General features: G+C 39.2%; 1 protein-coding gene across 2 annotated transcripts; it reads right to left on the bottom strand.

Moving 5' to 3' along the window:
- Positions 1 to 2,600: 2,600 nt before the first annotated feature.
- Positions 2,601 to 18,882, bottom strand: ca8 (carbonic anhydrase VIII). 2 transcript variants are annotated; one of them, XM_061085021.1, is made up of 8 exons: positions 18,795 to 18,882; positions 14,984 to 15,175; positions 14,600 to 14,724; positions 11,565 to 11,660; positions 10,478 to 10,540; positions 10,343 to 10,391; positions 9,881 to 9,993; positions 2,601 to 2,735 (listed from the first exon to the last, which is right to left on the bottom strand). In XM_061085021.1, the coding sequence occupies exons 1-8, from the start codon at positions 18,865 to 18,867 to the stop codon at positions 2,601 to 2,603; spliced, it is 846 nt and encodes a 281-aa protein (XP_060941004.1). In that variant the 5' UTR covers positions 18,868 to 18,882. The 2 variants fall into 2 exon arrangements, with proteins under 2 accessions (XP_060941004.1, XP_060941005.1); XM_061085022.1 differs by lacking the exon at positions 11,565 to 11,660.
- Between the last annotated feature and the right edge of the window lie 4,396 nt (positions 18,883 to 23,278).

The raw sequence follows: 23,278 nt of genomic DNA, 5'->3' as shown, positions 1-23,278 counted from the left end.
GTGTGTGTGTGTGTGTGTGTGTGTGTGTGTGTGTGTGTGTGTGTGTGTGTGTGTGTGTGTGTGTGTGTGTGTGTGTGTGTGTGTGTGTCAGTGACAGTCGAGACGGTCTGGTTATCAAGCTTCCTAAAATCTCTCAGGGAAAATCACACATACATTAATACACCCACTTTATATAGCAATAATTGGATTGATAGAATGAGAGGTTGTTCAGAAAACACACACACACATTGTTATCGATAGTTTCTCAACCCCCAGTCTGCAGCTGATCTACAAGCATATAAACTTCCCCTCTCTCCTCCTGTTTCCGCTCCTCAGCCCTCGTCTTTCTTCTCTCCTGTAAAGAAAAACAAGCATCAGAATAAAAGGAAAGCAAAAGAGAGTGCAGATGAGTTAGAGAGAGGAGAGGGAAACTTGTATGTCCTGTGTTGTACTTAGATAGAGTACTTTATTCATCCCCGAAGGGAAATTAAGAATTAGTATACTTGTAGTTTTTGATCTTTTTTTCATCTTGGCTCATATCATCAGGTAAAAAGTTCAAAAGCCTACTCAAAAGAAGGGCGTTCAAGACCTCTGATGACCTGTACATCTGCAGTGCCACATACAATCATACGGTTCAATGAGATAAACATTCTGCCATTTTTCATAAGATGGACAAAAAAGGTTGCAAGACATAATCTTTATTTTTATTTTTGCTATTCGCATAATATATATATATATGGGTCACAACAGATCCATGCAGGTGGCAGGTACCACCTGGTTTGGTCTGAAAGCCCCACCTCTTCTTTCATAATAACTTATTATTGTATTTCATGTCATCTGCCTATCAACTCGCCAGCATTTCTAGAAAGGCACCAGCACTGTGAAAAAGTAACAGTGTCCTATAGCACCTGCAGACTTTTACCTTATGTCACCCTTATTCTTTCGTGCCCCCCCCAACCCGCTGCTCTCATCTCTCTACCTCTTGCAGGTCCCGTCTCAGGTGGGTTTTCTGCTGGTGGGACCAGACCAGTATCCGTTTACACTGTAAACAATGGTCCTTTGTTCTCCTGGCCTCTGGTCCCTGCCCTTCCCCTGTGTCCTCCTTTTTCAATCCATTGGCACCATCACCTCCCTCCACCACAGCAATCCCCTATCTCCCCCTCTACCTCCCTCCTCTCAATACACTTCTTCCTCTGTTAATTTATTTCAGTCTCCACTTCTTTTACTCTCTCCTTTAAGGCCCTCTCACATTGTCTTTGCCAATAAAAGCATTATAAAAACTGTATCAGCCTGCAGAAGTGCACTATAAACTAACTGCTGCACTCATTTAAAATATTAAACAGCAAAGTAAACAGCTGTATTAGTCCAGATTGGAGTTCTCCTTGAGAGGTGTGCCCCAAGCGGCAATTCTTTGTCCACTGCTTTCATGATATAGGTCCTTCTGGGTGACATAGTGTATAGGTGCAACTAACTGACCTAACAGCTAGGCTACTAGTCAAAAAAGGACAATATTAACCGGGGCCCAGCCAAAGACTGCATGGAAACACACTTACACCAAAGTTCCTCTGCAGTTCTTTGGTCCTCTGGTTTTGTAACATTTAGCTTCTCCAAAAATTCTAATGTCTTCTGGGTCTTTTGCCCTTAATAGTTTAAAGTTAGGACTTTGATTGTCTCATTTGTCTTCTCTTCAACCTCATTGTCCCATCTGAGCTCCAAAAGTGCCCTCCTGTCTTCATACTGCAGTGCTGGTGCGCTAAATCTGGTATCCCTTCATACATATATAGGCTGGTCCCAGATGGATAACTGAACTGGGTTAGTTCTTCCAGGGCTTGATCCATTATACTAAGGCTTCAGAGAACACAAATACCTCAGGGAAAGCCTGCTTCCAAAATGTCCCTTGTGATGACATGCACTGAACCAACTCAAAATACAGAGAACGCTGTTTTTGGGATGTGTAGAGAAAATGTAAAACATTTTTTTTTACCTTAACACACATTCATTCAAGAGTTTTTTGCTGCACTATTAACAAACTCACAAAAAAAGATCAACCTGCTTGGCACTCAACATCAAAGTTTGCACCTAGCTACATAGTAAAGTGGAGTATTTAGCAGCTTTATGTTGAGCACAGGAGTTAGTGAAGACCAAAATATAATATAGTATAATATTGGACCTTTATTCACCACGTGGAGATAAATTGGCCGAGAGTGAATACTAATTTAACCTCCCTTTCTTTAACTGTTTGCTAACAAAAAATTCAAATCCTCTGCTTAAAACAGCCACAATCATATGGTGAAAGGTAGATGGACTACATTTATATAGAGTTTTACAATAGGATTCACTGACCCATTCATACATGTATACAGACCTCCTCCATTATACATATACACACATATTTGGTTCACACAATGATTTTTACTGTAAATTGCAATTTGATGTTTATTAATGCAGAACACTGGACGAGACATAGGTTGGAATGTATACTTCTTCATAAGCAGCTATCCCAGCAAATTTGCTGAATGCTAAAACAGGAGACGGCGGAACTCGTTTTAAAACTGTTGTTACCTTCTATACTCGTAAGGTAAGGACCCATTTGCTTTCTGAGTTGAAGTGATACGACAGAGTCACTGGAAAGCAGCCCGAACCATCCGGTCACTGAGCGGCTGGGTGGGACGGAAGTTGTCCCCCAACATCCCGTCATTCCCTTCTAGCAGCTCAGCCCCTTTGACATGAGAGCGCAGCCTCCGAAACTCCTCAATCTGCAGAGACCGAAGAGGAAAGATGTGATTTCATAAGCTGAACTGGGTTACGGCTTCATATCTAAAGGCTCCACACATCACAAGTTTGTCTGACATGGTTATATCTACCTGCTAACTCCACAAACATCTGTCTGTATGTGGAACCCATATCTCGCTCATCTACAGTAATCGGCTTCAAACTTGGTGTGTGTATTGTCAGTGGCCCGGGAAAGTGCTGTGCCAAGCGTGGTGCGAGTTGGACAAGGGATACATTCAATATTAATCAAATTCAATAAAAAGACGACTAGCGCTCTGTAGCAGTCCGTAAGGGTTCATTTTGATGATTTAAGTATTTTTAGTTCACCATATCGGACTGAGTGTCATGATTCTGCCCTGGCTACTATATGAACTATTTTGAACAAATCTATCTTGGTTCTGTTTATGGACTACTTAGTTTATGGACAATTATCTTGGTTTTCCTTGTGTTTAGATTTGTGTTTAGTTGTTATTCTTAGTTCTGTTTCCTGTTGTATTTTGAAATTGTGTTCCTGTGTCTCCAGCTTTATTTCCTGCCTTTGTCCCGTTTCCCGCCCTTGTGATCGTCTGCACCGGCTCCTCATGTTTTTCACCCATTTCCCTGCCTCCCTTGTGTATATAAGTCTCTGTGCTACACTTGGTCTTTGTCAGTTCATCTTGTTCTTTATCGGTTGTGTGTTCCAGCTCTTTCGGTTTTCCTAGTGTTTCTCCATGTTTAGATTATTTCGATTTTGATTTATGGACCCTGCTTTTGTTCTGCACTGAATTCCCTCTGTATTGAAATCAGCCTGTATTAAAGGCCACTCTTTGCTTTTTCACCTGAACCTCTGACTCCTGCCTTGAGGTCCTCCTGCTCTCCGTTCTGTAAACTATATTTAAATATAAACATGTGAAAATTAAAGCAGATTCAGTTTCATTTCATGGAAAAACATTGACCGTAAAATCTTGATCGCAGATAAACCAGCTCACAAAGTTTACCAGCTTCACCCTGCAACCTAGGCTGTTTATTTAAAGTTCTGCACACAACATCCAGCATGCAAACAATAAAAAGTGACAGTTTGTTTTATATATAAATTCTAAAGGAGTAGTACCACAGACCAAAGAAACAGCTAACACGCAACAGCCACGAAAATGAAAAAAAAAGAAAACAAATATCTCCCGGTGAAAAAAAAAGACAGTGACACAGATGTCTAGAGGGTTTGTGGTCATAAGAGCCGACAGCGGTGTCCACCTCTCGCCTGAATAATGAAGAGGATTTGCTGCTGAAGCGGACGCGTTTGTTGTGAAAACCTCCTGCTGTGTTGTGCATGAGTGAAAGGCAGACTGCAGGCACCTCCATGGCCAATTCTCTGGATTTTACCAGCAGGTCCTGTCTGAAAACTTTTAATGATAGAGTGAGGGAATCAAATTTAATCCTTATAGACGTGATAACTCAATGAATATGAAGATTTTAAAAGCATTCTTAGCTTTGATTTTGTGGTTATTTGAGTTGGTATTTCAGTATATTCCAACAGTAAGCATATAGGAGATGGACTTATGAATGGGGTTTTGACAGATCTGGTAATGTCTTTACATTTGGCCACTGCAGATATTACCCCTTTTAAACACGTGTTTGATTTGGCAGATGTATGCCTACACACACTTTAAGTGTGCACACACACTCTAGGTCATTCAGCTTTAAATAATAGCCGGATGTTTGAGATATGTATTCTATGTAAGCAGTTCCTGCTGTTTTATAGCACTTCTCCTGTGTCTATTTAGTAGTCACACCTTGGCTGAAAACAGGCTCCTACAACACTCAAAGCATTATGTCATGTTCATTTAAAATGCGTGCTTTTTGTGCTTTTGATGTTTTTCGGGGAAAAGTGGAACAGGGAGTCAAACTTAACGCAGAGATGGTTAGAGACAAATATGTTCTCTAAGGTCAAGGAGTTGATACTAAGCATGAGGGTGAAGCCTACAATGATAGTTCTATCATAGTTTAAAACAATGATAGATAAAAGGTCATTCACTACCTGCCTGTTTGAAATTTAAACCCGATTTCTGGCGTTGTCGGGTTTCAATCGGAGATCCATGTCATGTAACTCCACAAATCTAGATTTCTTGTGTCCGACTGAAGTCGGATGACCACCCCCAGATAAGCGATCGGATTTGGCTGTATATCGGACAACGTGCGCATGTAACTCTGGAAGCTAGACAACAACTGGAGAAGACGTCTTTGCGCATGCTTGAGATCCTGCCTCCCCCCTCCCTGCCGCGCTGTATCACTAGCTGTAATGAAAACAGCGCCACCTATCGTAGCGGGGTATGAAATGCTTTCGGACAAGAGTCGGATTTCTCAGTGCCATGTACCCTGAGATAGAGCAGTTAACCCCCCATGGACAGAGAAACCGGGCTTCAGCCGAAATCGGGTTTATGCCATCATGTAAACGTAGTGACTGAATCCGGAGGCAAAATTAACATTTGGTTTAATTTTGGCCACCTCCCGGGCCATTATACCTGGGTGTGTTTAAACATTCAAAGTTTGGTGGGCAAAGCTCTAGCAGCTAGGTGTGATTGCCAGGAGACAAGCAGGTCTCAGTTAGGAATAAAAGTCTAAATTGGATGAAAAAATTAGATAATTTAGTTTGAATGGCTTACATTGAGGAGGGCCAGTCGCACAGGTACGCTCTGGCCAGTAGAGGGGCCTATGGGGATAGAGATTAGGAATTTAGACCTGCGAACTGTATTTATGTTTTTTTTGTTTGGCCTAAAGTTAGTCACAACTTTATATTGATTATTTGGTGGATGGTGCAGCCGTTTGGGGAAGCTAGTGGGGGCTAGTGGCAATAGGTTTCCTCAGTTTTTTAAACTAAAGTCAACTTGTCTAGGTTAACAGTGTATGGACATGGCCTGAGGCAGGAGGACAGTCAGAGGTCTTTGTTTGTGTTAGCATTTAAAAGGGCCAGCAGGTTGCATGATGGCACGGATGGAAGACTGATATAAATGTCAGAGGATTACCATCGCCAACCTCCACAGAAGCCTGCTCGAAGAGAGAAAAATTAATCAGAAAAAGGATGAGTTATACTTTAAATCTGTCAAAGGCAGATGGGGCACTTCCTGTACTGCAGTGAATGCTAGAGAGCCACAGGTTAGTGGTCCCCAACCCGTTGTCTGATGCTCGGCCCAGCTTATCTGGTAGTGTAAGAGGGATTGGCAGCTTTTCATGAATAAATTATAAAGTTATATACTCCAATCCGTGGGGTGCTGGAGACAGTAGCGTCATCACAGAGTGAGAAAACTGCTTGACCGAGGCATCGGAGCCGCCCTCAATCCCTTTGTGTGGGACAGGTTCGGGCGAGCAGAGGTGGATCTGTTTGTTTCCCATGTAAACGCACGTGCATGGTTCTCCATGAGCATGACGGGCAAGCCTCCACACAGTCCTGCCAGTCTGAGGCCAAATCCTGTGTTTATGCCTGAAACAATAATTAACCCCCTCTTTTAAATCCAGAGTTCCTTCCTCGGAGGAGGTTTTTCTTCCTCCTCATATAATTGAGTCGTAGGAAGAGTCTCACTGCCTCTGTCTGGTGTACACAGTGTCTCTTGATGTTGGTGTCCACAGTGGCCTTCAAGTGGATCCAGCCAGAGATGGATTCCCTGCTGGGAACAGGGGGTCCGGACCCCCCGTCGAGAGAGCCATCCCACTCAACATCATTACAAATATAAACTATGATATTGCCGACCTACCTTCAAATAGAAATACAATATGCACTGAATGCTTGTAATTACAGACGCTAAATAAAACATTCTTAAGCTTCGACAGATTGCACTCCCTCTCCTTGCCTCACAGTGGTTTGGTCCACTGTTCACCACTTTTCTCTCTCTATCTCTCTCAGAGCGATATGATCTCAGTTTTTACTGACTTCTTGTCAGTCACAGCTCTGTGATAGTTAGTTGCATTAGTAAAAACAAATGATGAGTCAGGCACGTTGCTTTGATTTTATCATTCAATAGAATTTAACATTAAACCGAACCGCATCTGTTTTTTTACCTCGTAGTTGAATCTGACCTCCACAATTAAAATATCCCTAACTCAGTGAATTCTCTAGCCAGTTTCAAGCTGTTTCCTTTGTTACAGATGTCAGACGTGTATAAATGTTTATGTTATATAACAGAATGCTTGGTTACATTAACAATTAAGGTTTTGATACAAAAATGTGTGATATTTTTTAGATGATAGTGTAGTAATTCTCAATTCATTGATTCAACAATGACTTTTATAAATGTTCAGTGTCTATAGGCTTCATAATGTTGTGGACTTTTACACAGTGACAGCAAACGTTTAGTGATCGGCATCATAAGGAAAAAAAATCGAATTGGGCATAATATTTGCTTTAGCTCGGTTGATGTGTTTTGCTACTCTACTGTTATTGTAAATAACCTTTGAAGAAAATGTATCCAATCTTTCTTTCACTGCACCAAAACAACAAGTAAGTATAAGGACACTAGTCACATCAAATGCAAGTAGATATAAGAAAGTAATAAAGTGCTTATGGAAATGTTTCACAAATGAGTTCATCAAGCAAAGGCAACTCAGAGAGAGGAGCTGAGCACAGACAGGCAGGGACAGTCAGACAGAGGCATAGACTGTCAGGTAAGTTTGTTAGTTTTTGTCTCTTGTCTCTCAATTATGATGTAAACGTGCTCTTGTATTAAGACTTGTAAAAAGTAAAGACATTTGTGAATTGTGTTGTTATGACTATGGAAAAAAAACATATTTCTGTTCTAGGAGAATAGTGGTCAGATCCAGGGAGTGAGACACGGGCCAAGCTTTTGCTGCGGAGATCATGTGTTTTTGTTTACCGCACATCAACACCTGTGTCGTCTGTTGTCACCACAAACTCTCTTGACATCATTGTTCGGTGTCTTCTCATTCATTATGTTTTTTTTTTCTGATGCATGCTAGAAGCATCATCAACTCTGGAGTGATGAAGACTTTTGAAATATAAATCTATGCTGCATGAATTTGATTGTTCTTCTTTAATTATACAAACTTACAAGCCATCTGCATCTTCCAGGATTGACCATGCTTTAACACGTACTTATTATCAATTAATTGATTATCTTATTTTTGCTATGGTTTGTAGCATGCACAATACCAGGGGAATGGAATACACGTGAATGGAATGCAGCCATCGTTAGTGTTATTAGTAATCCATGTGGTTTCACTACTACATAAGTAGAACTTTCAGCTGTAAAAAATAAATAAAAATGAGGAAGGGTCTGTTGCCAAGCATTATTAAAGCATTACATTTTTAAATTCACTTTCAGCTTCTTTCTATTGTGAGCAGCTGAGAGCTAGATTTTAGGAGAGGGTATGACAGAGAGGGTTGTCCACTAACCAGAGCGTTAGTAGTTCGATCCCTGGCTTCTCCTGTATGCATTCCCAGGTGTGCTTGGGCAAGATAACAAGTGCCAAATTGCCCCTGGCGGCTGTGCCGATGGGGTGAGATTGGATGATATAAGTACTGTATGAATGTGTGTGTGCTTTGAATGGTTGACAAGACTGGACAAGCGCTATATAAATCCAGTCCCTTTACATCTACTTTCTTAGCTCTTTAAATACTTTTCACCAATGAACCATTGAAAAGCTTTTATTGTGAAGGAGCAACAAGATGTGCTTGTTTCCTCACATAAATTAGATGAAAATCTTTTTTTGTTTGTGCCGACTTAGGAACAGCTGAACAAACTGCACAAAGCAGATAGAGTGAGCGAGTTAACTAATCCTTGTTTATAAACAGATGAAGTCCAACATCACTTTTTTTTATCCTTGTTTTGCCCTCCACAATTATCAAAGAGAAGAACCCAGGTCTTCAGCAGCTAACTGCTCCACTATGTCACCAACACTGTGACACAGTTGTTGCTGGACCGGTTGTGTCAGTTTATAATTTTCGTTGTTGCCTGCAGTGTTTGTAGGCTTGACAGGCAAAACAGTGAGTTGAAAGATGCTAAAACACGTAGCCTGAGGTAAAGTGAAGGGTTCTGGTATAATTCTGTTTGTCTGTCTCTATAGAAAAACAGAATTATCACTTTAAATACAAACATTACATATCACCATCCATTGCTCCCTTTGTTGTTCCCATCTCATTCTATACCTGCCTGTTTGGAATGGGCTGTTTTCTTGGCCTGTGGTAATGCTACGTGGCAACTTCAGAATTACTCCTTTTTATTTGTGAGTTCTCTACAAACAGGCCAACAATTTACTGTCACTATTATATATACTTGTATATAACTATTATACAGCTATGATAATATACTATCACTTTTTTATTGTTTGTGTGCTGGACATTGCCTGCAGAGCTTTTTCATAAACAGTTTATGGTGCAGAATGAAGTTTGTGTTCATCCTACCTGATTTTATAGTTAATGTTTTTTTATTAAACTAAAAAAAAATTGCCTTTATTACTGTAAACGAGTGTGATTTATATATAACTTTGAAAGATTTACCACACTGCTGTTATTTTTTCATACATTGAATGTCATCAACAAAATCTTCGAACCCAAGTTCATAACTTTTCTAAATAAAAGTTCACTATAAAGCAACAAATCAACATAATATGCCTTGTGCTGTTACTTTGAAGGGAAACTGCTTAAGAGAACGTTATTCTATTAAGGTTGCTGCCATGATTGAGAGCAGCACCTGTGTGTCTGTGTCTCAAATATTGTGAAAATTAATAAAATTATTAAAATGATCTGGCTGTGATTTGACCCGCGGTTTGACACAGCGGTCATCTGCTGCTGTAGACCATCTGAGAACATAGAATAAGACTTCTTTAGAGCAGGCAGTTGAAAGAGGTCGCATTTTATTTATTTTATTTTATTCAATTCATATTGAACGTATAGTGTGGCCAAATCACACAAAACCTTGCACCGAGCTACCTGTGACCACTAAAAATAAACGTGCCGAGAGTGAAGTTTATATGATGAATGGTTTGCGAGATATGAGTTCCACATACGGACAGATTTTTGTGGAATAAGTAGGTAGATTAATGCCATATATTGAAAAGGTAGAAACAGAATAGTAACCATTTCAATTCCTTTGGAAGAAAGCAATTAAAATGCTTTTGATGTTTTTTTATCTGCATGTTTTACCTGCAGCTGTGAGATGGTGAGAGGGTAGCGGTAGAGGATCCAGGTCACATTTTCATTACAGGGTGGGGTGGTCAGAGATCCGTCATACACCCAGTAGTCCCTCAACAATGGGTCTGTGGGAAGATTAAACATTATATTTAAAAGTATAAAAAAGTTTGTCAGTGAAGGCAGCTTTAATTCTGACTGTGCTGTAATTGCAGAAAAATTTACAATTGCAAACAGCTTGATGAAGATATCCACAGAATACAGTGAGAATACTGTAATGTTCATTACTGATATTACAGGATATTCAATTGTGAGTAAACTAGGTTCTGCAGTGAAGTCAACGATCATATGAACACTCCAAAATCCAAACAGAACACTATAACATAGGTAGATCATTTCATTATCATTACTATGTGAATAGTTTCAAGAGCTGCTTGTATTCATCATGTATTTGAAATCAAGTTGTTTCCTACTCACCAGGTAACAGAGTATTGGGGTTAAAGCATGGGATTATTTTGCTCTTCCCCTGATGGAAACACAACACAACACTAGTTATTGTCATCTCGTTTCCAGTTCGACATCATCAAATCCATCCAGGCTTTTCAGTCTCACCTTGTATTGTAGGTCCTGCAGGACTTCAGTGATGGCCTTCAGACCCAGGTGCTCTTTACCAATCTGACAAAGAGAGTGTCAGCAGTCAGTCGAGGACTGATCCATAAATCTGATACCAACAATGTCGTCAGTGATGTCTGAAGGAAGTCAGCAGATCTTACTTTATATCTGCTGTATCTTCACAGGAAGTTAACAGAAGGCCAAAACTAAAGAGGCTGTCACAAACAGGATGCATGAGCTTGACAGGTTAAGACTGAGATTCTCAGCAGGTCAGCGACCTGTGGGGTAAAACTAAAATGAGACTTTTTCAGTTGGGTGTCCTTAACTGACATGACTGGGATCTCTCACAGCAAGATTATTCTCTTTTTTCCTTTGATTGTTTTCATTCAACTGGCATAAGAGAGATATTCTCACTATTCTGAAGTGTTTTCCCATCATGGGGGAATTGAGGATCAATTCTCTTGGGAGGTCAAGGAAAGAGAGGTATCAGGGAGATTTACAGGTATTTTCAAGAAAATCTGCACTGAAGCTGTTCATTCATTTAGAATAACACTTCTTACAATCCCAGGAAGGAAAACACTTAAAGGCCACTGACGTGCTGAGAAAGTCAATGTTAATAAAGTGGGCCGTGAAGGGAGAAGCACACACTGCTTAGCCTACTCAGGAAACAGTTTATTCACCACCTAGAAAAAACCTGCAATTAATTCGTCATCAAGGTTTTTTTGAGGAGTTAATTCAACTTAATGGTAATTTTTAAGTAACTATAAGGCGGTGTTATATAATGTACATACAATATTTGATCTAAGGTTACATTCTTGTTTACCAGCTGGTAGTCTTTTCCTATTGTGTAACCACAAGACAAATGTATCAAGGATCCTCTAAAAATAGCTCCATAGCACAACTAGAGGTCTAGAGCTCAACAAGAACCTTGAAGGGCTATTATCTTTGTGGTAAGGGACTATTTTCGCTTGTCATGTGTAATTTTATTTTTCAGCACATGAATATATAACCTTGATGCTAGCCTTCGAACCATGAAGCCTCCATGAATCCTTTGCTGCTATTATGTCTTGACTTAGTTAAAGTTTACCTGCACAAACAAAGCTATGATGAGGACTCCATTCTTCTTCCCCAGAGCGTCCTCCACAGTGTTAAACAGAGTGCTGTTCCAGTGAATGAGATGGAGCTGCATGAAAACACAACAGAACACAACTTGTACTGGAAAGGCCATTGTTGAAAACAGGTGTAGGGAGCAGTAGTAAGTGAGAGTTTAAGAAAACAGCAGCTGATGGTGACTGAAGGTTTTCTCTATGGGCTCTTATGTCAAGTTAATGTGAACAGAGGGAGAAGAGAGCAAACTCCAAACAGATCCAGAGTTTATTTGTCCTATTTAAAGGTTCATATTTTACTGGTAAATAATCGTATTGTAGTTTTTAGCAAAAGTCCCTCAATAAGGAGTAAATACTACATCTGTTCAGGACTATTTTCAGCTGTGGATTGATTGATTGTTCTCTGGTAACCGATCAAAGTATGTATGACTGATTCAAATTAAACAACAGTTCACTGTATGTGTAACAGACGGAGCGTATCACTCAGTAGCTCATTGATCTGTTCTGATGGTAGAAGATGGTACAATCAACCACAGAGGTTTTTATTTGGCATCTGTTAACAGTAGTAACAATAGCTTTTTTAATAGTTAACCATAAGAACCAACAGGCTTATACTTTAACCTTTTTGTGCTTAGTATGTTCTCCTAACTAAAAAACAAAATACTTTGTTCATTATTGCCCTTCAACCAATTCACAAAAAAGCTGATATAAAAATAATTATGATCTGCCACCTCAAGGTGTGGTTACATTAAGAAATGTAAAAGTATTTGTTTGAGTTTAGATGAAGATTGTAGTTGTGCTCAAAAGAACTCCGACACTGATTGTTGAGAGAGAAACTTGTCACAACCAAACGTTGTTGCAAGAAACATTCTTCTAAACAATTTTGGGCAACCACCCTTACCTTACTGAGCACTCACACGTATGCCGCACATTTTTGGGTGAACTATCCCTTTAAAGCTCATTCTGATATCAGGCAGGACCTGTATCTGCATTAACATGATTTGATTAGCTATAGCGCCTGCACTTTGGTATTTGATCAAATGAACGTTCAAAGTTGAGCTTTTCTCTTTTCTACCACTGGCAGTGAAACAAGACAACCAACTAGCAGTTACACAGCACATGACCTCACCACATTCAAAGGGAATGAGAAAGGTGATTGATGCGTCCAACACTGCGTGTGTTTCTCCATGGGGAAGCCCATGACTGCTCCGTTACCGTCCACCTTGCTGTCTAAATAGCACAGTACCTCTATCAGGAGGTGCTGGTTCCTCAGTCGATGCCCACAACTAGTAACTTAAAAAATAGTATTGGAAATTTGAACACGCTAATATAAGCCACCTTCAAATAGTACACAAAAAGAGTCAGTAGCCAAACCTGAGGATTGAGTGAGATTTAACGAAAGTTTAGTATTCAAACTTCTGTCTAGGATTATGAAAACAATTGGGTAATTTATAGTCTTGATTCAGTATTCAGAACTGAGAGGATGATACGGTATAGCCTGCCTTCAAAAATAATGTATATAAGCAAAAATACAATTAAGAGTGCAAAATTATGAAACATGAATGAACCAATGAAGAGAGAAGCACTGATTATCATCAAAGTCAGTGTGCTGCTGAGGCAGTTTTGGCATTTCCAAGGTTTCGCTTTTAGCATATAATATCAACTAAATGCCAGATGCTAGGGCCAGATGATGCAATCTGACAGAGTTCAGAAGACTGAAATAGAAATAGTTCAACAACAGGAAACACACTCATTCAGGTCACTTATGGGGTGAGAGAAAGACAGATGAGAAGGTAGACATCATTGTATTGTTTGTACTTTCAGTGCAGAGCTGGAGGTACGAAGCAACTTTGCTTGACTCAAACTCTTGAGGCCGAAGAGAAAAATCTCCACTGTCTTTCATCAGTTTCGAAAAGACATCTTTTAGCATCACAATAGTCTGTACTCTTGAAGAACACCGAATAATTTTGTGGCAGTAACTTGTTCTCATATTTGTTCTATTTCTGATGTCAGACAATGAAACTATGTAGTTTCTCTCCTATCTGCATTCATGAGTGAGGTCTTTCATTTTAGGTTTTTTAGATCTTCAGATTTTTGCAATTTTTGCCCTTGTTTTATTTACACTCAGATATACAGGTACAGCACAAATATCCTGAGCATCAGTTTGAACCTCCTCACTCTAAAGCTGCTTCTTCCTGGCTTTTAATCTTCCTGCATGTCTGAGATCAACCAGTATCTCCACTCGCCTGGTGACCTACTTATATCCGACTCATTCTCATAGACTGTAATGGTCTTAGTCAAGGAAGCGTGAATGACCGACAGAGGGCGAGTCCACTGAAGAAGTCAGTTTCTCTAGAAGTCTATGAGAAAATGAGTGTACTTCTCACTTAATTATAACATCATTATCAACATTTTCCAAAGAAGTTTATGGCCTCAATCACTAGTTTCAATTCAATTAATATTATTATTATTATTATTATTATTATTATAATTACTATACAAACTTTCTCCATCCAGATGAGCCACCAAACAAGCTTGCAACATGTGGCCATATTCATGCAAACTGAAATAGCTCGACATGGCCAAAATATGGCAACTCACATAACTGTCATTCACTCTATTAACTGGATCTAATTGGGGGGATTTAAAAAGTTTGGCATTATTCTTAAGTTTATTATCCAACTCTAACCTTTACTCTAACACTTAAAGGCATCAACATGCCTGATCCTAATACTCATTTGTATAGAAGTGTTACTTGTCGGAGAAGATAAAACAGGTTTTCAAGAACTCAAAAAGCTATGTTGTTTCCCTTGCTGAAGGACAACAGACAGTGGCAGAAGTCTAAATATCACCCCCCACACACACCCACACTCCATGGTCATGGCCTTAATGGTGTGTGTGTGTGTGTGTGTGTGTGTGTGTGTGTGTGTGTGTGTGTGTGTGTGTGTGTGTGTGTGTGTGTGTGTGTGTGTGTGTGTGTGTGTGTGTGTGTGTGTGTGTGTGTGTGTGTGTGTACCTCCATGGGGAAAGCCTTGAAGTTGACAGTGTGCTCTGACCCTCTCTGGTTCTCTTTGCCCCAGTGAAATCGAACCTCATGAAGCTCAAACTCGTGATCCCTGGGCAGCGGCCCCCCCGTAACCACTGGCAACAGAGTGGGAAACCCCAGGGCATTGTTAGTAAGCTCAACACAGGAAACAGAGGACAAATCAAAGAGCAAAAGTGAGTGAGTTTGATTTATTTTTGATAATACATGTTTTATTAAGTATGAATATCTCACTATCTTCTATAAACCCCAGTGACTAACATCAAAAACCAAACTCACATCCTGCTTTTTTAGCACTTCTCAAATCAGCGAGTAGTGTGTGTGTGTTGACATGATGTCATGTCTGCTGGGAGTCACCTGACTTGGACTTGAGAAGGATGCGGACAGTGTGTCCCTCGTTGATGACCTCACAGTCTCGACACACAACATAGTTTGGTGATAAGCAGACGTCTAGGAGGGACGGGTCATACTGGGCCTCCCTGGAGTTTAAGTTAATTGGAGACTGATACTCGCCATTGGCTGCTGGGAAATGGAGTCCCCACTCTACACCTGAGTGAAAATAGGGAAAGGGACACAAAAATTCACATTACATGTTTCTTCTTCTTCTTATTATTATTATTATTATTATTATCAATAATAACAATCACTTTTATTTATATTTCCATTTTTAAAGCGGGTTGATGTTTTAGGGAAAGGATCAGCTTAACAGTTGACATTAGTGGGATACAGAATAAGAATATAAGCAGCGTGTGTATTTGTAAGAGATTATAATTTTAAGTTTTGGTTGAACGACAGGAGACAGAGAACTGTCTCATCTTGAAAGTTCAGTTTTTTTGCCCAGTCTAATGAAAGTGATACTTAGCGGGATAAAAGCGGTACACTAATCTGGATTCATTTCAGCTTTTTGCTGACCACAATCACTCCAATGGTATAATGAAACATTGTAAGATGTGTGGCACCCAATGTGTCATTTAAAGGAGGAAAGCAACACATTTGTTGAGTATCATGTTCTGGAAAGTCCAGTACACCCATATATCCCTCCAAGAAAACCAACTCTAGTGCTCCCAGTCTGTCCTTATACTCCAGCCACATAACACACACACACACACACACACACACACACACACACACACACACACACACACACACACACACACACACACACCACACTGGCTGACTGTTCAATCCATGGCAAAGAGAAGTGAGGGGCCTGATCGCATTCCCTTTTTCCTCAGCAACTATAACCTTGACAACGATTTACTAAAGGCAGTGAGTGTTTGACTGCAGTTATACAACAACATAAAGGCAAACTGTGTCTGTGTTTCATAGCTCTCTGGTCACTGACTGTGCAGTAAGCCATAATCTTATTCTGCATTTAGAAAAACAAATCTCAAAGCTAGCAATTAGCTTGTGATATTGTTGAGAGCAATGATAGTATATAGTGAATACACCTTCATTGCCCTCTGTTGGCTGGCTGCATCAAATATTCTACCTCTTGTATAACAATTTAAAGGGAAGACATCAACCACGCTGACTACTTTTTAATGGTAGAACCTTGTAAATTATTTTAATAACATGCAGTGAAGTTATTTATCTACTGATAGGCCTATTTGCACACTGTAATATATTAATATTTCCCTGCACCATGACAAATAATGTTAATTTATAATGGTGGCACACTGTGTCTGTTGCAAAAGTACGAGTATACCCACTTCTCTAGGCACCACTACACCACTAATCTTAGGTAGTTCACATTTCATGTTTCGGATTCTAATTCCTTGTTTGATGCTTAAATATGGAGTGAGATTGATGGTTGACAGCTGAGACTGACTCAGGATTGGTTGTGCAACTGTATTAGTGGGACCACTTTACTCCATCACCTTCACAACATAGTATCATCCATATCTGGGATATTTTGGCTTCATTTTTGTACAATTGGTGGAAATGCTGCCCACATCCAGGTCAGCATGCATTTTCCCATACACAGTTATTTGTATCTCTCTATCCATTTTTCTTAGTCATGTTGTCTGTTGACTCTGTGTTGGTGTTCATTTTCTGAATAATTTATTACAATAAGTGATCCACTTGGTGTCGATGCAATCCTTGCGTAAAGTGATATATTGCAATGGATTATTATGGAGCAGAAATTATTCTTACCATAACTTCACATAGCACTGAATCACAACTTTTGCGGTGCCCTGCCCAAGGATCATAAGCAGCTGGCCGACACATTGTGACCATGGTGTGTGTGTGTGTGTGTGTGTGTGTGTGTGTGTGTGTGTGTGTGTGTGTGTGTGTGTGTGTGTGTGTGTGTGTGTGTGTGTGTGTGTGTGTGTGTGTGTGTGTGTGTGAAAGCTGAGGGGCATGAAATGAGTGGTGGACGGTGTTGTTGTTTAGGGGTTTAGTTTCAGCATAGATTTGAAAATGAGCACAGCTTTCCCGATTCTCACTCACAAGACAGCCCACCTTTGATTTGACTTTATAAATATATTAAACTGTCACTATGGAGACTTATCGAAAAAGGTTGACTCCAAGTAAGCGTTGGCCCTGAAAGGTCCAAGAAGGTTTAAACATTAGGTGCCGTTTTTAGCCATGTTCAACCCATAAGTGTTGAGTTTTGATAATAAATGTGATATATAAAAAACCAGAACTGATGTATTTCATTAGAGAATAGTCTAATTTCTCACATTTAACATCTTTCCTGCAGCTGTGACAAAAGCAACCCTTAAAAAAAAAAAACATTTAAAAAGATAAAATCTACTCTTCGTACATTTGTAACAACAAACGCAGTTTCCTAGCCTCTCAACAACTTACTGTTCAGGTATTTGCTATTGATTAGCATCTAATCGATGCTTACACACAGTTGCACATCATTCAGTATACTTACAGAAAGGATTTTACAGTTCAGTAACACAGCACATCCCTCAGTGCTCAGTAAACGCAGCAATAAAAGGAAAACACAGTGAGAAAACTTATACATATATGACATGAGTGACAGTTATGTAATATTATTATACTATTTCCATATGTCTGTAAATGTCTTGGAAAAGTATCAGTAAACTGACATAGATTGAAGAAAATGAAAACGTTTTTTCTTTAAAATTGTTGCTAACAACCAATCAGCTCCCACCACAGCTGGACGCTTTCACTTTTCACAATATGATGTAGTTTAGCCTGACATGTGCTGACTGACCTGAGCTAAGCCTATACCTGTCAAATAGAGGATTACTCAGTCAGTCATCTGTGAAGCTTTGATCATGTCTAAATCACAAAAATAACACTCATGATGTTATTATTGATTTATTATTAGTTATTTGTATCATTTGCGTTGTATTAGTCAATGTCAATGTCACTTTTATTCATATAGCAGAAAATAAAATATAAGTAATACAATAAGAAAAATAAAATCAGCTGGGATGAAACGTACTCAACTCGAGGAGAAAGCCTGGGAGAACAGGTGTGTTTTTAATAGTCATTAGTGTCATCTTTCCTTAGGCTTCAGCTGTTTAAAATGTACATCCAGCATGAGAAACTGAGAGTCTAATAGTAGAAGTAACAAGGTGGAAGTAGCCCCTGGTTCCAGACAGAAAAGCCAGTTGTCTTTGGTGTGGGCTGATTTATCACTTCCAAACATTCACAATGTGTTAGAGAATGACGCCGAGATTAAAAATAATGGAGGATAAAAGATGGTATACATACATGTCAGGTTTCAAATACAGCATGCATCACAGCAAGAAACACCCAATTAAAGACATTTTAAGAGGAAACAGCATCAGTGTTTACAGCAAATGCTCCAACTAAACCCAACCAATCCTTGGCAAGTGCTACCTTGACCTGCTGTGACCTTTATCGTTATCTTGATGCTTTGCACTTGGTGCTCTCCACATGATTTAAAAAAATCTTTATGAACCTACATTTGTTCTAACAGGACATTTAAAACCTTTAATGTTATACAGCAATCTAGGGGAGCAAAAGACAGTGATTTCTGATTATGTCTCGTTTTAGCCAACATGTCTTACACTTCACCAACAGAAAACCAGGTTGGGTAGCTAAGTCAGTGCTAAAAACTCCATTTAAATAACAAACATGCTGACACCACTCATGCTGCATAAAGTAGCATTTTACATTTTTTCCCAGCATCCCTCCATGTTGATGAAGAGCAGCCTACCTTCCTCATAGCCCCAGCTCAGCTCATCTTTGTCCGGGTTATACTCTGACTCCTCGCTCACACCGTCAGCCATGCTGTTCTGTAGTCTGCTCACTGTGGTCTGTCCTCCCAGTAGACGCCCAGTCACACTGGTTTTGACCATTCACTGGAGACTGGAGCTTTTGCACTCGGCCGGATGGGATGGATGGATTCCCAGCCAACAATGTTTTTGTCTTCTTTACTTCTTTTTTCCCTATCTCTTACTTTTCTTCTTGTGTCTTGTCCTCTGCCTGTGTCCTCTCCTGAAACTACTCACTGCTGTGTGTGCAGCTCTCAGCCTCTGTACTGCTCTTTTCTCTCAGTTGCTCCTCCTTTCTCTCTCTCTCTACACTGTTATCTCTCCTCCTCTCTCTCTCTTCCTCTCTGTCTTTCTTTCTTTCTCTCTCTCTTTTCTCTGCAGACTGCAGGTGTGCTTGCTCACCCTGGCTTTCTTCCAAATTGTGACAGATCAGTGTTTCGTTTTCATCGCCCTCACCTGCAGGCTGCCCCTGCTCAGGACTGACAAATAACTTTCAAATGATTCAGCTTTAATTATTTTTTTCCTCTCTACTATATTTGTAATATTGTTTCTTAGCTGTATGTTATTTTCTCCCTTGGTTGTTTTTGGTAGCCCGTTTGCTGGAATGCTGGCATGAAAATCATGCCAGTGTTTCTTTTGGAGGCCACAGATCCACCCTTGGATGTAGAAAACAGCAGTGGTTGAGAAAACAGGCATGAAACAGCGGGGCGACAGAGCGAAAGGCCAAACTGTTCTACGACCTTGATTACTTCAAGATGGACAGGGAAACTCTCAAACACTGTACTGTATATAAAACACACTGAGAGGACTATAAAGCTGTAGGCACTGTTGCACTTTCACATTCTTCAACTTCCACATGGGCTGAATTAAACAGGACAAGATGTATTTTGCTATTTTGTAGAAAAGCATGTGCAGCAAAACATCGAGGGGGACAAATAGTTCACAGTCCCTATAATTGTTTCTTCATTCTTTTTTTCTCTTTGACAATGTCTATCCTCCAGGCAGCTTATGTTAATTGACCTACATTCTTTATCAGGAAACTGCCCTCAGAGCCGTCTAAATTCAGGTGAGCTCCCCTGTTTCCACACTGTGGATCTAAAAGAAGAATATGGACTGCAGTGTCTGTGATCCACATCTGAGCAAGTCACACAGAGAACAGGGCCCAGATTCATCAACCCTCTGACAGAGAGCTCCAAAGTACAAACTTAACAGTATTAAAAAGTTATTGGTTGAGTGAGCAATGGCTCAAATGATCATGACTGATCACATGTATGCTCAGATAGGTAGTGCCAAACAGAGACTGTGCTTTTCTACATGTACTGTGTGTTCTTCAATAATCTTTATTATTTATCATAGTAACTATTTTAATGTACATGTTCATTTATTTGTCATTTATAAGGGATTCTGCTGTTGTTAGACTAGGTATGTCAGAGAAAATATATAATATAGTATGTCACTGATGGCGATGCTCAGTGATTGAAATTTAACCAATGCCAGGTGTTATTTAAGTTAAAAGAAGTGTGATAAATAGTTTCATTCCTGAAGTGTTTGGTGAGGAGTAAAGTCTGAAGTAATAATGTTGCTAAATGAAAAGTTTCAGTGTCACCAAAGTTATTACAATTCGTCCTGATGAAGGACAAATGTCATGGCAACAGTTGAGTGGAGTTATCTCTCTCTGGACCAAAGCTGCACCAACCAGCTGACGTATCCATAGAGTCATCCATTTGTTTTCTGTATGTTTAATGAAGCCTGCAACCGACTGGTGACCGGTCCAGGCTGTAACCCAAATGTCTCCAGCCCCCAGTGATCTTTCAAAGAATAAGCAATATACATTATACAATTACTACTATATGAATGGATATTACAGATACATTGATTATACTTTGACACAATGAAGCAGTGTATAATTTGTGACAAGAGCAATTGTCCCTTGTCTTTTCTTTGAAGTATTAGATTTAGTAATCAGATTAGATACATGTTTTGCATCCTGTACTAACTCTGAATATGAGACATATAGCAAATCTATCGTCTTTTTTACTTTTTGCATTAGAATGGCCGGTGAATTGGGAGTGGGCTACTGTCATCACAGAACAACCTATCTAACCTAATGTGGCACTTTGCTGCCCCCTTTAGGAAACAATGAGCCACTACAGCTCCATCGTTGCCGTAAGAATTACTGTTTGTTTATCTTTATGAGAAGTTTAATTTGTTTCTACTTTACTTACACTTTCTGTCACCATCACTAAGACTTATATATATATATATATATATATTACCTGCTGTCAAGTGACATTGAAGAAAATATTTTATATACAAAGCAAATGCATACTGTTTTACACCTCTATTAAATATATATTAACAAGGTCACTTTTCATAATTTAGAATCTCTAATGCATGCCATAGAAATCATAAAGTAGAGTGAAATTAGTTATTGTTCGGGGAACCTATACGTTCATCTATTTGCACACTGATTGTGTTAAAGACTCTTCTGATGTCACATCTTGCTCAGAAGATGGAAGTTACAGTTACAGTTGGTTTAGAGACATTTGCTCAAGTTGCAAAACAAAAGTAACTGTATTCATGACTCAAACCGTCTTGATGAGGGATCGACACATGAAATGGAAGGCAAGGTTTGTCCCCTGCTGTAACCATGGCAACTGGCCAGGGAAGATGAAGGTCAACTATGCAAACACCAGTAAGAAAACCTTGTTAAGCTTTCAATCACATTTTGTCAGCAAGTATTTCAAATGAAACTGAACAGAGACAAAACCTGTCAGCAGGTTAACGTCATTGTTTGTCTCCTCAGGCGAATTGTTAGGTATTATAAAAATGCTACAGTTGTGGCAGCTTCATACCTTTAAAACAAAAACAGAACTGGGGAAGTCTTGTAAGTAGACTCAGAAGATGATGTACAATATATAGAATAAAACGACAGAGGATACAGGACAGACAAAAGTACATTATGTGGCAGAGAAAGGAGATAAAAATCAGCACAGCTCAGCAGCTGTGCAGTTTTCTGAGACACTAAATCCAACATTGTCAGAATATTTCCCTAGAGTCTAAACCTCTATGTATAGGGAATCACGTACAGAGTTTATCCTCAATCTTTCAACTTAATTCATGATTTTGCAATATTTACTGTAACATAAATAGCCCAATAGATTACAATTGTTTTTTTTCTCATTGTTAGGCCTAACCAGTTGCCCTATTTCTTTTTTCAAATACTTGATAATATGTTCCATGCTTACAGTAATGCAACTGCAAACATTGGACTGTTTAAATAATAACTCCAAGCACTGTTTAGTTGAGCCTATCTACATAACATTTTATCCATCCCTCACTAATCGGACCTTAACCTTTGGTTTTACTTTTAGTCAGTCTTGTGTTCACATATATATTGTTAGATGTCTCTGCTTCTTTACCTTGTTTTCACTTTGGTTTTCACTTTTTTAACTATTCTTATGTTATATTTGTTGAATCGTTAGATATTAGCAATTTCAATGCTTGGTTTTACTTACATTATTCATGTATTTTTATGATATATTGTGAGGTCTTTTTGGGTGTCAAGAACAAGGTCATGTTATAAAATGTATTTCTTTTATTATTATTATTATTGTTATTGTTGTTGTTATTGTTTTCTCTTTTAAGAAGCACAGCTTACTACGTACCAAAATAGATAGCAGTCCAGATTTGGTAAAAGAAAACATTTTATTCTCTTAACTTTGCAATATTTATTGTGCTACATTAATTCTCTGTGCAATACAATGGTTCATCAGCAATCCATTCGTTTAACATATTTGCACACTGCGCATCATTTTATTGTTTTTAAACTGTATAAATTAGATTTTATTCCATTAATAGTTTTCTATTTGTTCATATCCCTTACACTTAAGTAGTATTATCCTTACACTTAAGTATTGCATGTTACTTATTACTTCCTGATGCCATCTTTTGACTCTTAATGCTGAATTATTTCAAATTTCCTCTTCAAGGGACCAATAAAGGATATCTTATCTTATGAGCCCGGCCACTTTATCCCTCTGTGTTTTAGTGTGTTTGCTGTGCAGGAAAACGTGGAGGTTGATGAAGGGAGTCTCTACAGGAACACGTGACCCGACCAGGCTTTGCTCAGACATTACTCACTGATGGGTTATGGGGTGTGGGAAACAATTCAGCCGCGAGGGGCCGAATTCAGACAGTTTCCCAATGATTTTATGACAATACTTGTTAAATGTAGCAATCAGTTCGATAAACGATTTGACTATCAAATTCTATCTTGTGCCTTTAGTCTACGTGTGAAAAGGTGTCGTACAAACTAGCCAGAGTGTATTTAGTTTGGTAGAAAAACAAGCAGCGTATTTAACAACTTGAAAATGTCCGAGGGTGCCCTGAAGGCCTCATACTGTAGCGTGGCGAGGGCGGACCT

This window comes from Limanda limanda, chromosome 13 (assembly GCF_963576545.1).
Source record: "Limanda limanda chromosome 13, fLimLim1.1, whole genome shotgun sequence".
Classification (NCBI taxonomy): Eukaryota; Metazoa; Chordata; class Actinopteri; order Pleuronectiformes; family Pleuronectidae; genus Limanda; species Limanda limanda.
The sequence above is the reverse complement of the archived record's forward strand: the minus strand, read 5'-3'. Positions and strand labels throughout refer to the sequence as shown.

Excerpts from the sequence above, each read along its gene's own strand:
- ca8 (XM_061085021.1), bottom strand. The coding sequence starts at position 18,867 with ATGGCTGACGGTGTGAGCGAGGAGTCAGAGTATAACCCGGACAAAGAT. Across the intron at positions 14,725-14,983 it reads CCTTCTCAAGTCCAAGTCAG|TGGTTACGGGGGGGCCGCTG; the intron begins GTGACTCCCAGC and ends CTCTGTTGCCAG. Across the intron at positions 10,541-11,564 it reads TCATAGCTTTGTTTGTGCAG|ATTGGTAAAGAGCACCTGGG; the intron begins GTAAACTTTAAC and ends TCTCTTTGTCAG.